The sequence below is a fragment of the Anser cygnoides genome, chromosome 1, assembly GCF_040182565.1.
Source record: "Anser cygnoides isolate HZ-2024a breed goose chromosome 1, Taihu_goose_T2T_genome, whole genome shotgun sequence".
NCBI lineage: Eukaryota > Metazoa > Chordata > Aves > Anseriformes > Anatidae > Anser > Anser cygnoides.
Genome location: NC_089873.1, coordinates 12,866,877 through 12,884,714, shown reverse-complemented (window position 1 = coordinate 12,884,714; position 17,838 = coordinate 12,866,877). Strand labels below are relative to the sequence as shown.

Genomic DNA, 17,838 nt, shown 5'->3' with positions numbered 1-17,838 from the left:
ATCAGCAACTCCCAGCACACTCAGAGATGTCCCCTAAAGAGTTCAAAGTGCTTCCTCCAATGCACATCTTCTAAGCCATTGCCTGTGTCAGGAGGGCAGCAGAGGACAGTGATGTACGCATATAGGGCCTTGCGCCAAGAAAACACTTAAATGTGAATAACTCCACCTGTACTTGGGTAAGTACTTAAGTCCATACTTAATGTGCCCCAGCACATGACAATATATCAGTCTGCAACTGCTACTTAACACCAAAGCAAATTTATATAGGTGCATGCACATAGAAATATGTAAAGATGAAAACCCACCATATTCAGGGACCTGGCCTGTTCCACGTTTCAACAACAGTCGCACTCTCCTGCCACCAGACTTGATTAGCTCTATTGCTCTGGCATGTGTCATGTCCCTTGTGCTTTCTCCATTGATTTCAATTATTTGATCTCCTACCTGTCAGGTAAGAAGAACATTGAGTCAGACAGAATTGCAGGAAAATGAGCATTTCAGAAAGAGACATATTCAATGGATCACAGATTACTTGAATGACAGACAGACACATCAAGGCAAATTTGTTCCTGTCTGTCTGAGGGATATCACGGGCAGATTAAATAACCTCCGAGATGGATTCTGAATGGGGTGTATCAAATGCTGCTCATCTTCTGCTGAAATCAGTGTAACGTGCTTATAACCTGTATTGTGCCTTGTATACGTAAGAGGTTTTTTTGAACCACTTGATATGTTGGAATCACTAGAAACATGCTACCCATGCTACACTTCAGCTTGCAGTGTTGTGCTGGCCTGAGAAGAGTGTTGCTGCATGTAACTGGCTGTTTTCATAGAGAAAAGAGAGGGTCAGTGTGCAAATACTGAGATCTGCCATTGGACTAGCCAAATCTTGGTAGCAAAGTTTCACACCAGATTTCGAGTTATTATGAAGCAAGCTACGAAAGAAGGAAAGGTAAGCTGCTGTGGCTGCCACTGCACAGACCATGAACGTTTTCTGGATTCTCAGGAGCACGTTTTGAACTATTTACCCACAGGTGGTTTTTGCTGGGATGTCCATTCAGAGCAGCAGTCCCCACAGCTCTGATTACAGATTTCTGCCACTGATTTCCCTGCTGGCTTTGCAGTCAGTTAGCCTCATCAGTACTTCTCTGCCTCTACTTCTCTGGCTGTGAAGCAGGGCACTGATGTATGTGTCTACCTTCCACCCCGATCTCCTTCCCCGCCTTGCATCCCGCTGGGATGTTTTGCCTCTGCTCTGCTCAGTGAGAAGAACTGGCTTTGGATGCTAGAAACCCCCTCACTGAATAGGGGAGCACTTGCTTTCCACTCTGCGTGGTCAGCACAGCAGGCAGCACGTGGAGCAAGCAGCAGCTGTACAGCTTGCTTGGTAGTGCAGCACCACGGCCACACACTTGTTTTGTGAGACGGTTCAGTGGGCAGCACGGCGAGGTGACACTCCAGGCCAGCATTCGCAGCGCCACAGCCTTTGGACTGAAGGTTTTGCAGCTGCACTGCTGATGCCTCCAAGCCCTGTTGACTCGCATGAAGACCCTGGTGGCGGCAGAAGTGTGGGTCCAGGTGACGTGCATCCAAGAGCTGCTCGAGGGTCTCAGCTGGGTGGGCTCAGCAAACTCATTTATCAGTGTCACGAGAGCACATCTGCTCGGCGGGATCGCACCTGCCTTGGTCTGCATCTACAGCCTCCTCACCATGGGGAGCTGTGCAGGTCCAACTCACTAAAAGAGCGATGCTGCACACATCTGAGAGAGGGTTTTAAAGAGGCTATACAGTTTTCAAGATGATGGGTACTTCCCTTTCCTCTTACAAGCCTCTCCTGACAAAACCAGCTCTTTGCTGGCCTTGGACATTGAAACGTTTTCTGTTTTATACACTTTCTTTGCTACTATTGTATTTCTGTCAACTGAAAGCGTAATCCTCCAGAGGCTTTCCTTCCTTCCTGAGTCTGAAATATAGTATTTACCAAATAAATGTGCATAATATGAAATGTCAACAAGACTCCTAGCATCAAAGAAAACTGGAAGGGATGTCAAGAAGTCATCTAGTCCCTACTTTTGTTCAGAGACAGAAAGGATGTTACTAAAAGCACTACAGCAGTGTTTCTCTATAAGAATTCGTACCTTGTCAATAGGAGTTGCAGCCTATTTTAAGAACTCTCCCAGGATACTGTACACAATCTCTTTCTGTACTTTATTTAACTAAAAAGTCATTGATCCGAATAAAACCTCTGAGCCTTGCTATCGTGCTCTTTATTTTCTGTAGGCTGAGCAGTGGAGGAAAAAAAATCAGGATTATTTAGTGTCAAAAGGCCTTATTTCTGCAGCGCAAATTTCTTTCTTAGAGGATTGTCTCCTTTAGGAGGAATGGACATGGATGTAGCATGCAGTACAGGTTTTTAGACACTTCTGATGACATCGAGGCCAATGTGACATGCAGCAGAGGTGCTCTTCGGATCATGCAGTGATCTCCACTGGGTTTGGCCATGCAGGTCTGTTTGTGTCACCCTGACTTTTGCAGCGCTGGTAGGATGTAGCTGCTGCACACACTCAAAACGAAACCAGGAAATCCCTCTTGCCACTTCTGCAGCACAAACACGAAAGATGGATTTATTGTACTCTTCCCGCAATGATGTTAGTAAGGCCAAACACGGACAAAATTCCACCAGTTTGGGAAAACCTGCTTCTAAATGTCATGAAACAATTAAATCCTCATAGAAATCCTATAAAAGTCAAGTCAGATTTTGCAAAGGCTTAAAGATAGCTCCTTTTTGAGCCATGTTGCCTGGATATACCATGTTTTGCAGAAGGTATTTAAAATGATCTTGTTAGCATGTTTTGAGAGAAGAAGTGCCAGATTAGATCAAATGAAGGAGGTGTTTTTAACACTCCTTGATATATAGCCTTTAAAATGAGTAATGATGAAAGCTGTTCAGTGCACGCACAGTCCTTCAAATAAAATCTTCTACACTCCTGAGTAGAAAGACAGGAGGAGATTTTAATACAGTTTAATATGTAAAAAGGTTAAGTTAATGCCACATTTTCCCTTGCTGTTTGCCTTTATTCTGTTCTCATTGGTCAATATACAGGAACTATCCTGTATTAGTGTAACCTTTTCTGTATTTCAGTAGATTTTTTTTTTCTTTATAGTCAGCAAGTAGCTGATTTGATAGTTCCCCCTTTTTAATATAAAATCATATGTGCAAATAACCTTGGAAAACTTAAAAAAAAGAATATTAAAGCCTAGCATTCCGGTTATGTGACTGAAGGAGGGGAGAGAAACAAGTATGTAAAAATTAGGTACTCTGAAATTTCCATTACAAGATTTGAGACCAGAGTGAGAATAAATAGTGGCAGGAGCAGTGGGTTAATTGTTTTCCATGCATTTGTGTCTTGTGGCTGACTGATGTGTAACTGAATTATACTGCCTGTGCAGCACAAACCCAGTTGTGATTAGATAAGAAAAACAACACAGAAGAGAAATGTTATGAACACTCTTGCCCTGAGAAAAGCTTCAGTTAGACTTCCCCCTATCTGGGGAATTCATACAAAAGAGAAAACCCTGACTGAGAATTGGTTTCCCATGTGTCTAATAAGGTGTGGGTTCTTATTCACTTTTTTTTTTTTTTTTTTTTTTCTTTTTTTTTTTCCCAGTTAACATTTAAAACCTCCCTGCCTTCCCCCAGCCCTGTGATGTTTGATACAGGAGGCTGTCTCTCTCTCTCTCTGCTCAGGCAGCTATTTTCAGAAAGCAAAACCTTGTCTTAAAGCAAATGTTTCTCGTGTGACTCTTGACAGATACTGCTAGTGTAGATCACTCACTGAGAGAGGGAAAGACCTGGAATTTTGTTCTGGGGCTATTTCTGCCTTTTTAAAACCCAGTGATTGTTGAAGAGGAGCTCCGGTATACCCACATATTAAAGTTGTACCAAGGTGAGGCCAGAGGTAAGGCTAAGCGAGGATAAGCAGGCCAGAAAGAACCCAGTTCCTCTTACAGCATATCCTCATTACTCTCTTTTCAGGATCAGAGACTGGTTCCTGTAGTTTTATGCCACACATGACCTCTTCTTGGTAATTCTCTTCTGGGTACTTCCAAGTCTGTACACAGTCTCCAAAATGGAGATAATATTATACTAGGGGGTAGGCAAAACTGATCAAAGTGATAAAATTCTTCCCTATGGGAGAAACACTCTTGTTAATAATGCTCCAAGAATAAGATTTTTGCATGTTTGTAGCACACCAAATTTGTGACTCATGATTATCCTGGACTCTACTCTGAGGGTGGTGAGGCCCTGGCACAGGCTGCCCAGAGAAGCTGTGGCTGCCCCATCCCTGGAGGTGTCCAAGGCCAGGCTGGATGGGGCTTTGGGCAGCCTGGGCTGGTGGGAAGCGTCTCCGCCCATGGCAGGGGGTTGGAACTGGGTGATCTTTAATGTCCCTTCCAACCCAAACCATTCTGTGATTCTGTGATTCTATGATTCCAAGTCTATACCCTGCAGTCTTATCTAGACAGTTATCCCCTATTTTAAATTGCACATCTAATTTCGTTACCCTTAAAGAAACACAGTGCACTTCAGTGAATTTTGTCATATTGAGTGCTTCAGTATGGAAAGTTCATTTTGAAATCTAAGTCAGTTCCTCAAAGCCTTCTAAGACTAATAACCTCTTGGCATTAAGAAATGTTACTATTTACCAATAAGTCTCCAGTTATTGATGAAATTATTGAATTGAGCTGGTTTCATCACAGACTCTTCAGAACCACACTTGTAATTTCACACTTGTAATCCTACTTCAGGAACAAAACATTCAGAACGTCCTTTGAGGGTCATTATTTCCCCATCCTGACTGAATTTCCTACAAGGTACTTTCGAAAGGTGAAAGGAAGATGCCTCATACCTTCTCTATCCCATTTTTGCACAAAGAAATAAAAATGAAAATAAAAAAGAAAACTAGACTGATATGACAAGGTTTGTTTTTCACAACTTATATGTTATTTTTTTCAACTTTTTGATAACTTGCCACGGATTATTTCTGAGAATGAAAGTTAAACGAATTTTAGTCTGTTAATGTATTTTAAAAGCAAGGGATGTGTTTGCTTTTCTCTAGTCTGCTACCAACTTTCTTGTCCTCCACGAGTTCTTGGAGATTGTTACTAATAGTCTAGAAATTACTTTCTCTAAATCATTGAGCATATGTGAACATCAACAAGTTCAGCTGACTTGAATCTTAAAATTCTTTAAGCAGTTTTCTCCTTAATCTTATCTCTACCCATTTCTTTTTGTTGAAATTGGTGTACTGTTCAGAAAATGGTCCTTCTGTATATCTCAACGAAGATTGATAGAAAGAAAGTACTGAATATTTCAGCCTCCTCCACATTCTCAGTGAGTGATGGACCTGTACTTTCCTTCTCTTCATATTTATTTTAATATATTTATGTTACCTTGTTACCTTTTACACTTTTCTTGCAGACTGCTTGTATATCATTCTGACACATTTTATCTTCCTTCCGCATCTAATGGGACACCAGCCACCTAACAGGTGTTGTAGCATCAAGCTTTGACTGTCTGAATCCTTTATTGGGTATGACCCTGTGGCATTAGCTCCTTTCATGGAAAGTGACACATTTGAATATCAGTCCCTTATTTATAAGAGTCATTTCAGCAAGCCGCCTTTTGTGGAGATATAAAGCTTTTCACATGAGACACCAGGATATTCCAAAAGATAAGCTTCAATGTCGCAACATCATCATTTTGCATGGTATTTGGTTTCTCTGTCACTTTGCACTTACAGATTTCATTTTTTTTTTTTTGTCAAGAAATTAACATAAAAAATAGTTCCAAAAGTCTGTGGAGTTAGCCATCCCTAAAATTGCACCTTCAACTCCCACACCATTCAGGTGTAATTTTTTCACGACAGCCTGAGAGGATGCGTGCATCCTAATCACCAAGTTTTATATGCACAAACAGCACACAAAAGGTTTGAGAGTGCAGCACTTGAAACCCAACATTTTAATGTCACAAAGCCACAGACTGCCTTTGGCTGTCTAGAATAAACGTTAACTTGAAGGTGTTGTTGCATGGGGTCTGTGTGTGGAGCTGTAAGAATGCAGGCTGAATGCGGTTTGGTGGCCAGGCATGCAAACCAGCCAACGGATCCCTTTCTGCTCCCAACAGGCAGGCCCTGTGGCACCCCCTGAAAAATGGTATCAGTTCTGATTTGTGACCTTCCTGGCAGTCTTCAGCAGAGATGACAAAGCCTGAGCGATCAGACGTTCCCACCAGCTGAAGGCTGGCAAGTTGGCTGGGGAAGCATGCATGTCTGTTGCTTGAGATGTGTTTATTATGAAGAAACACTCTCCAGCTATGAATCTGGCAACTTTTGCACACATTAATTTCTCATTGTGCTTCTTTCTTCCTATCAAACGTGGCCCTGGCTGAATTTTCATTCACTTTGATATAAATGCCTACCCACATCTACCAGTGCTTCTCCTGACCCGATGGCATTCGATAAGAAGAATGCTTCTCTTACACTCTTACAGTGTCCAAGCACAAAGTAAACACTGAATGCTTCCCTCTGCTTAATGCTTTTAAAGTTGAATATTAACAATTTAAATGTATTTATGAAAGTAGTTTGTATGTATGGGAAATGTCTCTTAACAAAATCTGTTTCAGTTCAAGTTAATTCAGACTCTCTATCCATGCATAAGAACAACTGAGCTATAAAATTGGGCAGCATGTTTTCTGGCAATAATGAGAAGATAATATTCCTAAGGAGTGTTTAAGTGACATCACTATTGATAGGTTAATTAGAAAGAAAATTGTAAAGCTTCTCTGAATCATTAGAATAAAGAGCTGCTATTACATGTGAGTTTTGCTGCAGAGTCTTTGTTCTGGCCATATTTTATAGTAATTATTACCTGTCTTGTTTAAAAAAAAGCCAGTCAGCACATACAAACAAAATTTGAGAAGTAGACAAAAACAGTAGGAAACATACATAGCTTTACTGTAATAAAAGTTTTTCCTTGTTCAAACATACTACTAAACCACTTGCGATAGCCTTATGTACATTTGCTTTTGCCAGCTTGTAAGAAACTGTCTCTAAGCAGGTGTATAGTTCCCTGTTGCACAAAATGAAATTAATTGCATATGCACATTTTCATTCCATGTTAAATGAGGAAATCTAATGATAAAAGCAGCCTCAAACGATTTGTGCAGAGGGCATTGCTATCTGTCATTTTATTAATGCATTTTCTAATTAAACCTCAGGAAAGAGACTAATTACACTTAATTCCTTTTTATATGGGCATTCTATTTTTATAACTGAACTTTTTTTTTCATATTATTTGTTGCTGTTGTTATTGTTAATGAGTCCAAAAAGCTGAGAGATTGTCTGTACTTGGAAACTGAACAACATAGCAACTCCAGAACATCTATTTTGGTGAATTTCCAAGTGATGTCAAGCCCTGATATCACTGCCTGGAGTTAGACACAGGCTGGGTATCTGCTGTGCAAATTTCCTCACGGCAGAGGATTTGTACTGCCACATGTAATGTATAGCCTGGTGTATTTCTAGTCTTGGACTTCCTCAAGTGTATTGTAGGTGCGTGTGGCTTGGATGTCTTGGTAAGAGAAACAACATTTCTCTTTGGAGGAATTACAAGGCTGTGTGCCTTGCATTATTTGAAGCAACCACCCATGAAGGTATTGAGTCACAAACTCTTCTCTTCGATGGCCATCCAGCTGTTTGAGCAGGGAAGCCTCCTCTTCACCTTTTTCTGAGAGAGGGAGAAATTTAAAATTTTATTACTGAAAGAGAACTTGGAAACTGGAAAATGCATAACTGAATGTCTGTGCACAATGGGGCGTGCATGAACGAAAATAGCGTTTGCAGTGGTGGGCAACTAAGGGGACTTATGGTATTCTAGAACATCTGAAGCCTTCGGCAGCATCGCTGCAAAATAATCCATGTATATGTGAATTAAAGATGTCAAAGATAAAAGGGAAATTCATTAACTTACTAGAGAAAAGTATATACCAGTACATTTTTAAACAGAGCTAGGATGACTCAGTGTAGAATAATGTAATGTTAATAGCTATTTCACCACTGCAATCATGGATGGGAATCAGTAGAGACTGTAAAAAAGGAAAAATAAAAGTTTCTGATATATTCTTGATGGACTCAGCCCGTCCCATTAAGCAAATGCAAAGTGAACTCAAGATTTGACAAGCAGATTTTAAAGATCCTATACAGAAGCCTAGGCATAAGTGTTCATGGAGAATGCTCCATCCAAAGTTGTATCCAAACAGGAAAACAGAAAAGAACATAAACTCTGACAAGTTGAACATAAGCCACAGAAAGATTCTGAGGAGGAGACTGATAAAACATAAGAGCTAAGAATGTACTTTCATACATACCAGAAGTGTGGAGCCTGTCAGAGAACCAAGATCTCAAAAGATAGCAAGATAGAAAAGACCACAGGAAAAAGATTAGGTGAATTCTTTGCATTGATGTTGACTGAAGAGGAAGGCAGCCAAAACCCTGCAAGGGGCCTGCTCAGCAGAGGGGTGAGAATGAGGAACTGGCTCCAATGGCAATGCCAGTGGGAAGATTGAAGAACAAATTGATGAAGCGAATAGGAAGAAACCACCAGAAGTAGATGGCACTCACCCATGACTGAAGGAATTTGGATATGAAGCTGCTGAACTAGTAGCTACAGGATGTAATCTGCTGCCTACTTCGGTAAACGGCTTGGTAGCAGAGGAATGGGAAGTGGCAAGTGTGACACCAGTCCTAAAAGACAGTCCTGGAAAATGACCAACTGAGTCTCACATTCATTGCAGCAGACGGATGGAAGCAATACGGAAGGTGAAGGTTAGCTGGCACATAGATAATTATGATATACGGGGGAAGGATCAGTGTGGCTTTTGTAGAGGGAAGCCATTCCTCACAGGCCTATTGCTGGCCACTGAAGGTGTCAATGACTATGTAGATAAATGAGATCTGGTTAGTACACTGACATTTTCAGAAAGCTTCTAACAGCATACTCTTCAGTAAAGGCTCTGCTGTGATGGGAGAAAGAATAGGGTCTTCTAGGTAAAGAGATTAAATTCAAGGGAAAAAAAAAAGCTGGAAATAAGTGGTCAATTTTCACAATCAAAAGACCTTACCATAGTGATTATTCTGCTCAGCATATTTGTAAGTGGCATGGTGAAGAGGCTGAAGATTGTGTGATAAGATTTGCAGGCAACATAATACCATGCAGGATTGTCAAATCTAAATGTAATGTTAAAAGCTGTGGAAAAATAGCACAATACTGTGTGTTAAAGCAGCGGGTGAAATTCAGTAGTGCTAAGTGCTAAGTGAAGTACATGTGGAAAATTACACACACAATCACTCTAAATTAACCATTACCCCTGAACAGAAAGATCTTACATTCTTTATGGTTAGTTCTCTGAAATGTCAGCCCAGTCAAGAAAGCAAACAGAATGTTAACCATTAGAGAAAGAATAGGGAATAAAGGAGAAACCATCATTAAGTCATTGAGGAGCAACAATATCTTTAAAAACTGCAAGTTTTTCTAGGGCTTTCACCTCCAGAAGAATGTGATAGACTGACAAATGGTTCAGAGGAGGCCAATGAGGATGGTCAAGGGTGAAGAAGAGCTCCCTTATGGAGCAAGATGAAATAGATTGCTAAACATTGGCCGGAAAAAGGTGGATATGATGTTGATCAACAGAATAAGGGATAATATGGATAATGAGGAAGCAATCATAATATTACTATGCTGTAGCTATGATTATTAATATTTTTTAATACTAATGTAAACATTCATTTTTGAAACTCATTGATATAGTGTATCAGGAATTTCAAAAGCATAAGCACATTCAAATAAATCATTAAAAGTAATTCTGGATCCTAAACATGAAAATTCCAGCATGAAAAAAATCTGTAAAATGGTGACTGCTGGAGGTTTGGATGTTGTTATAGCAGGTGAAGAATCATTTCATACATGCTCTATATTTCCTTTCCTAAGCCTCATGTGCTTGACCTTGGAGTGAGGATTCTGGGTTGGATGGTGGGCTGTAGGAATGTATCTAATATTTGTATCCTTTTACCTTCACAGGTGACCTCTTCCAGTTCTGACTTGTGGCAGCTTGGGAAAACACAGAAGAGAGGCTGCCTCTGTTATGCCTGTGGCTGGACAAAATGTTTCAGGTGTCAGAGCACATAATTTGGTTTCTCCATTTTTTCCCTAACACTCTGGACTCTTAATTTTTGAATTTACAGCTAATTAATTTTTTTTTTTTGACCTGGAAACCCTTATAAATATTCCATAAAATATAGATTTAAATATGGTGCCTGTCTGCCAACTAAGTATTTTATTCATAAAACTTCATACTAAACCATTTTAAGCAAGATTATTAACTTGTTCTTTTTCATAGGTGGCTTGAAGGACTTTTCTATTAGGCATGGATTTACAAAGATGCTTTGAATTCGTCAGATTGAGAACATTTTTGAGAGTATGATGTTAATTACATGTATGAGAGGTGTATTCTTTCTCCCTATCTTTCTGCAAACAAATTCTAAAAAAAAACCAACAACACAGCTTTTTAGAGAAATGCTGAATAATAGCTCACCTACAGTTAATCCAGCCTTGATTTATTATGCTTTTATGCTATCAAAATATATTCAGCATCCCTCAGGACCTCATTTTGCATTTCTTTGTTGTAGACACAAGAATGTTGATGTGCTTTATGTCTATGTGTCAATATATTCTTCCTTGAGTTCTGCCAACTATACTAACCTGGCATGCAGCTCCTCTTACCACAGGCTGACATACAGCTCATATGCTCGAGTATTCCAGTTGAATTCCCAGAGATCAGATCAATCACACCCACTCTCTCTACAAGTGAGGTTGGACAGTGATGTATGTAGTAGGGAATTGGCACATGAATGAGATTACCCCAAAGGGACATGCAATTCGGTGGTAAAGCATAGCTAAACATCTTACCGTACTGTTCAGATGGATCACAAATCACAGAATAAATGGATGGGACAAAGAATATCTTTGTCTTTATGTTCCACTGTAATGACAGTGTTGACATTCACTGAATGCTTACTATGAAGGTAAGATTTATATTACAGCTTAAAGTAAGCCAGGTATGCCGCAGGATTTAAGGGTAAGTGCTACTTACGTAGGAAAGATTGGCTACTTAACTGACATGAATCACATTGTAGGCATTTGTCTTTCAGATATGTGCATAAAACTATAATAAAATAGAGGCTGGTGGAGCACTGTATCCTCCAGGAGCGTTCTTGTGTCCCTTATGTGTGTGCATAACATCCATTTTTTAACATCTAAATATTAGTGACTTTTCAGCATGGTTTCTGACAGTCTTCTCAAGCCCTCACTCATGCTAAGTGCTCAGCAGCTGGCTCCGTGCTGCTCTCAGTGCACCACCTGGAGAAGACCTTTCTGTTTATTAGGCTCCTTTCACCTTTATGCTTGCTGTAACTACCATAAACCTGCAAGAGGTCTTCCAATAGCAATATCTACTTTTTTCCAATATTCTGAACATAGGACCTCATTGCCTTGTAAGAACTGGAGATTCACAGAAGTCACTCAGCACTCTATCTCCAAGGCTTCAGTTTTCTTTCTGATCCCAAATAAGACTCCAAACTTTGTTATGGCAAAAATTAAGCATCACATCGGCCAATCATTGGTTTAATTTTTGGTTACTGTGATTGCCCTACATGTTTGTAAGAAAGCAATGACTGAACAAGCCATTTTTGCCTTCTTCCCATTTCCTTCCTGCAGCTTTCTTGGCTGTCACATCTACTGTGTGACAATTACTTGGCTCCTATTTTTAATACTTTTTGTTCTAATCACTATCAAGCTGAGCTGAGCTACTTTTTGCTCACCATACTTACAGGCTGCAACTGCCGGTGCATTCCACCGGAGATTGTATCGAATAACCCTCCAACGTGGGGCTAATCAAAGACAGAACATCTAAAACAGACACTGAGCTCTTCATTAATGAGAAATCCAGGTGAGGTTCCCACCAGCGAAGAGCCAATGCAAGCTGTGGGGTCTGCACTGCAACATCCTCTTAAAGATTTCCATTTATTGTAGAGTAAGAAATCATTCATTTTTCCTTTTGAGCTTTTAATCCTCCATTTCTGACAGGAAACAAACAGTCCTGTAGATGCTCTGTGCTTCCCTTTGTCAATGGGAAAAGAAAAAGCTGAGACAACCCTATCCTCTACACAAACCTTTTTTTTTTTTTTCTTTTTTTTTTTTTTTCTGGAGGGTCTGAAGAAACAAAGCAGTAATATGTGGAGTGTGGAATCACAAAAGTTAGGAGGCAGTACCTGTGTGTGAAGCTGCAGGTACCGCATGTGGTTGCTAGTAAAACGTTTGTCTGTGGAATGGGAATCTCACAAAACAGTACATGTAGTAGTCCTTCCATTTCAGCTTGGATTTTGTCTTCTCTAAGATGCAAGACAGCAGCTAGTAAAGATAGTTTTTAAACAGAATGATGATGCATTACATTATGACACAGGCTGAAAAGTGTCTGTGGAAGCTGTGTTACATTCATAGGGAATGCTAGCTTAATTGTTGGAAACAGATTACTTTTATTGTTAAAAACCTATAAATCAAGGTCTGCTAAAAATGGATATAGTGATAAAGTGACTAGACAAACACCAAGCTAAATGTGTGTGACAACAAGCAGACAAGAAAGCCAAAATGGAAAAATCCTATGATGAGCGTGTAAGAAAAAAAACTTCGGCTTTGCGCAGTATAAAAGCCTTCCCAGACACTGTTAGGACATAATTACCTGGAGCTGCTCTAAACTTTGCCTGCATTTCAGCTCCGCCTGTCTACCCAGCAAACCCAGAATAGCTCAAGTAATTTCTGAATGCCTGACTTGAGACATTCAGGAGCGTCCTGTTCTGAGTAGATGGGTTTATACCCCCTTGTTAAACTCCACCGTCGTACAGTTTCCAAAGTCCAGATAGATAGCTGCTTGCGTATTTCATACTGCCTTGAGAAGTCTGAAGAGTTGGTCTCAGTCCTAATTAACGTCTTCTGGGGAATGTGGTTAGCAATAGCTAACTTTTATTTGACACTCTACTGTTTAGATGTGTGGTATTGAGGCTTTTCAAAGGGGACTTAATCTAACATCTCCCATGGCTTAAGAAAGGGCTTTAATGTCAGGCTACGAGTTTCACTGGTGCCCTGTCCTTCTTGTTGCAAGCAAGGACGCAAAAGTTATGTCATCAGAAGAAAAAAATAAAAGCAATTGCCTGACCTTGTATTTGGGATGCTTACAGAGAGGGAAATGAGAGTTTTGAATACTGTTGAATGTTTGTACATGGATTTTGACAGCAGTTTCAAATGAAATGCTTATGCCTTCCATGATGTGAAACCTCAATTCTGTTTCCTTACAAATAAGAGACAGGCTTCTTCTTGGCTACTTGCTTGTTTGGGTCCTTGGCTCTTGCATATTGAATTCTCCTTTTTGCTAGAAATATTTCTTAATGTAGGTGGATGAAGTTTCTTGAATAAGGTTGGTGTGAATTCTGTTATCATGGGAAAGGATGAAATACGCAGACTGTGCTAATCTGCAGAATGCCATGAACCTGTCCACAGCACGGGTTGGTTACTATTATGGGGTGGCTCTCACTGCAGTGCTCTCTTGGCAAGCTAGAACAGACCAAAGCCACACAAATTCCTATGCAACAATAGCACAGAAGCTCATAATTGACACTGTAGGAATAGCCTTTCCCTTGTGCCTATTTTTAGCTCCAAGTCTGTACAAATGAAACAGAGAGGAGCATAGGCAGCAGAGAAGCAACAAACAGGAAAAAGGAATGAAGACTCAGAGAAGGAATGCAAAGCACGACAGATATAAAATTCTGCAGTGTCTGTGTTTCAGAAGTCAGCTCTGCAAATATATTCAAAAAAATCTACAAAAGAATGAGAAAAATGATGTAGCAGGAGATATGAGAAAGCTAGTGATAGGGCTAACTGGTGTACGTGGACTGAGAAAAATGAGTTGACAAGAAAATGATACCAGAAATGTCAGAGATGAAAAGTATGACTTTCATGGAAGAAGTGAAAAAAAAAGATGTAACTCACAAAGTGACAAAATGACACAGATGTACATCGTGTATAAAAAAGCACATTGTGTCCTCATTCTTCATGAATTTCACATTCAATAAGCCCAATTGTGCAAGACACTGTATCTTTGCAGCCCTCAGCCACATGTTCTTTGTTTGAAGCTGGTTTCAATAAGCATGCTGGCTGCAAGAGATACCATTCAAGGCAATAAGAGATCTGTTGATCATATCTCACATGTCTCGGAAACACTACGACCATCCTTAACAATTCTCCTGAGAGATGTTAGTAGTCCCCCGCCTCTAAGACAGGAAGGGATAGAGATCTGCAGGCAGGGCTCAGCTGATCATTGTCCTCAATGTGAGATAAGAAGAAAAATATGAGTTATCATGAGCTTTATCTAAATAGACCTATAAAATTGTTGCCAGTAGAGTCTGAATCTTCAAAGGCTGCAGGGACTGTGCTCCACATTGTCTGTGTTATGTCTCTCATCTCTGGTGACAGATTCAGCTTGATATTACAATTACTGAGTGTGTGTGCCATATTCTTGTCCTGCTCTGAGACTAGATTTGCAGTTTGGTTTTCCAACATTGCCATCATTGATCTCATCATGAACTAGTTTCAGATTTTTTTTTCCCAACAGACCTCTGCCAGTTCTGGATATAAGACATCAAAGATACTAATAATTCTCCAAACTTTTCTCCTGGTTCTTTTAATACATTCTTGTATTATGGAGCACAGATATCATCCTGTTCTCTCCTCTTAGCCATTGTATGGACAGGGTATTGTATTTCTGCTGTTCCCTCATCCTGAAGAAGACAAGTGGATGGAAATAAATCTGTAGAACTCAGAGGCCCCAGAGAGTCTATCTGCCACTTGAAGTTCTGGATAATCACTTTTCCATGTATGTTCTTTTCCTTATAACTAATGAAACTTTTCTTCAGTGCTTATAAGCTGTAAGATATCTTGCTGCTTGTGAACATTCATTTTTCAAGTTCTGTAAAGTGTTGCTGCAGCAAGCTTCAGAATTAACCATTGTAACTTGATGTCTGCTCAGCTGACAGAATTAAGAGGGATCTGTATTAGCTTCCAGCTTAGTGATCAGGTTTCCCCCTAAAGAGGTCATTTGTAAGGAACCTTCATTAATCTTACCCATGAATTGCAGTGAAATCCTGCCAAAGTTAAGCATGGTATTTGACCTGACATATGGGTTTATATGCAGCTACACAGTTATAGCTGTGACTCGCCAGCACTGGCTGAGAACAGTTTACCCACTATGCAGACAGAGGACACATGAAGATACTCTTACAATAGACTTCTAGATCCTTTGATGGACATTTCCTTCCCATGTCTTGTGACAGATGAATCCAAGTTAAGTGACGATGTATGCCTAGGCTTTCTGCAGAACCAGTCTGAGTTCAAATAAAAGACTCAGTGCACGTAAAAGTACCAGAACTAAGAATAGGGTAGTAAAACTGTGAAAGTTTAAAAATTCTTTTTAGGGGAATAATTTATTAAACTTTAAGACATACTGCAGTGTCTATTTAGGCTGGCAGAAAGGGGTCCTTGGGTAGAAAAGCAGTATGCAGGCAAGACTGATGAACTTTGTATGACACCAACTCAGTAGTCCTTTCAGGTTCCCAGAACAAATCAGCAGAAAATTGAAATAGAAAGCTACATCAGTCACGAAGGGCAATTAAACACTACTTTAGATCTTGCATTACTAAAATGGAGAGTTCCTCAGTGGATTTGTTTCCAATAAAAGCACAAACTGCCTGGCATGCCATTCTCAGGGGAAAGGAAGATCAGGACTTCTGAAAGGAAAAAGTGAAGGGATAACAAACTTTATGAAACCTTTTCCCCCTTTCATTAATCTTTTCAGAGCCAGACAGTTCTGGCAGGGCCAGTGGAAGCCCATCACTTACAATGCTTGCTCTACTCATTCTATGTCTGTTCTCTCATCTACGCTTCAATTTTGGTTTCACTTTCTTCCTATCGTCTATTTTCCTTCCTATCTTCATCATTGCCATTTGGTTCAATTTCTGTTCGCTCCTAGTGTAGGTATATTGTATTCCTTTCATGCTTACCTTCCTCAGTAATGTGCCTATTCTATTTCCTTTTACAAGAGGTAGTTCCATACCAGCTCTTTATTTACATCTGACTTCCTATAATCTCAGATTTTAGATTAAATTTATTCTCTGTATCTGTAATGCATAACACTATGAGATGTATTTAGACCTAACAATCTTTTAAATGTGTCCTGAGAGACTTTCACATTTTTTAGCATGTGTCCAAGCAGAATACAGCTGTGGGGCTCATCCCATCACCAAGGTTTTGTAGTGCCCACTGAGTACAAACTACAGACTCTGACTTAGCTATCTGGAGCTGTCTTCAGTTAGATATTGCATTGCTTCAATAATACAAAATTATAGACCCACGACTATAGACGTTGATTTATTAATATGAAGTACTTTATATTATTTTATTTATTTCTGTAAGGAAGGAGATTTATGTCAATATGAATGTGCCTTTATTGGGGTTTTTGCTGGCTTATAACTAGACACACAACAAAATGTTATTCATCGAATACATTTACTAATTACACATACATATTTTCATTTAACATCTTTCATTATATCCTCTTTTATTTTTTTCCCCAGCAAGTTAACTGGTTTAATTTTTATTTTCTTGTATTGGTGAATAGAAATAATCGTGGAGTTATTTGAATTATTTTTTTTAAGTTTTTTTTTTCTGTAAGTATGATCTGCACCTTGTGTTATCTGCTTAATGTTTTTCTGGAAGGCTTCAGCTAAATCAAGAAAGGCTTTTCAAGGAGCAGGAAACAGGAAGCAAAATGCTAATGGAGATAAGTAGACCATAAGAAGAACTATTAACCGGGAAACATTCCTGATAAGATCTGACCACATAAGCACCATTTACTATTCGAGTGCTGAAAGTCTGGGATCAGAGAATGTGATCTTTAAAGAAGATGGTATATGAAGTGAGAAGGACTGAACAGATTTTTGCATATTTTCCTATAGAGATGCATCTGTGAAACAGAATGAAATAGAACTGCAGCAAGCAGGCTGGTTGTCCCAGCCAAGAAATGGGAATAAACCTGCATTATTGACAGAAGATGTAAACTTAGGAAAGGAGATACAAGTACTGAAATCTGCTTCATTTACTCTTCTTCCTATGTCCTCTGTTCCTTTCAGCAATTAAATGATTCTTTTTGTTTTTCTATTTTTGTTCTGAAGAAGCTGTTTTTGAGATAGTTCTGGCCATCCATCGGTTACAGGTCGCTGGAGATAAAAGTCTTACAAGTTTCAAACCCATTTGTGACTGTCAGGTTAAAATGGCTATTAAACAGGAGAATAAAACCCAAGATTCAATGACAGAGCTGGAGGGTAAAGCTGGTTTCAAAGAATTGTACTTTTAAAGGGGAGATAAAACTCCAAGTTACAGCTACTTAGGCAAAATTATACTTGGCCACGCTCTGTGGCTATACCAGAAAGCTTTAAACATTATTTTAGAAAATAAATTAACATTTTTTTCATGAAAAGTTACAGGACATTTCCTAATGAAATCGTACCTTCCTTACGTATATAATATAAAAATATATACCACATATATATATGCATATAAATTTGCATATTTAGGCTACTCACAGGGTGGATAGTCTAACTTTGTTCTGTGATATGA

The 17,838-nt window shown here is 39.5% G+C and overlaps 1 protein-coding gene across 16 annotated transcripts in view; it reads right to left on the bottom strand.

The window, feature by feature from the left end:
* MAGI2 (membrane associated guanylate kinase, WW and PDZ domain containing 2) overlaps positions 1–17,838 on the bottom strand; it is a 771,534-nt gene that overhangs the window by 22,684 nt on the left and 731,012 nt on the right. For 15 of the 16 annotated variants that reach the window (XM_048068443.2, XM_066990186.1, XM_066990187.1 and 12 more), the window contains one exon: positions 306–444. The exons of the other annotated variant lie outside the window; for it this stretch is intronic. In XM_048068443.2, coding sequence (XP_047924400.2) covers positions 306–444 — 139 coding nt within the window. The remainder of the gene's footprint in view (positions 1–305; positions 445–17,838) is intronic. 16 annotated transcript variants of the gene reach the window in all.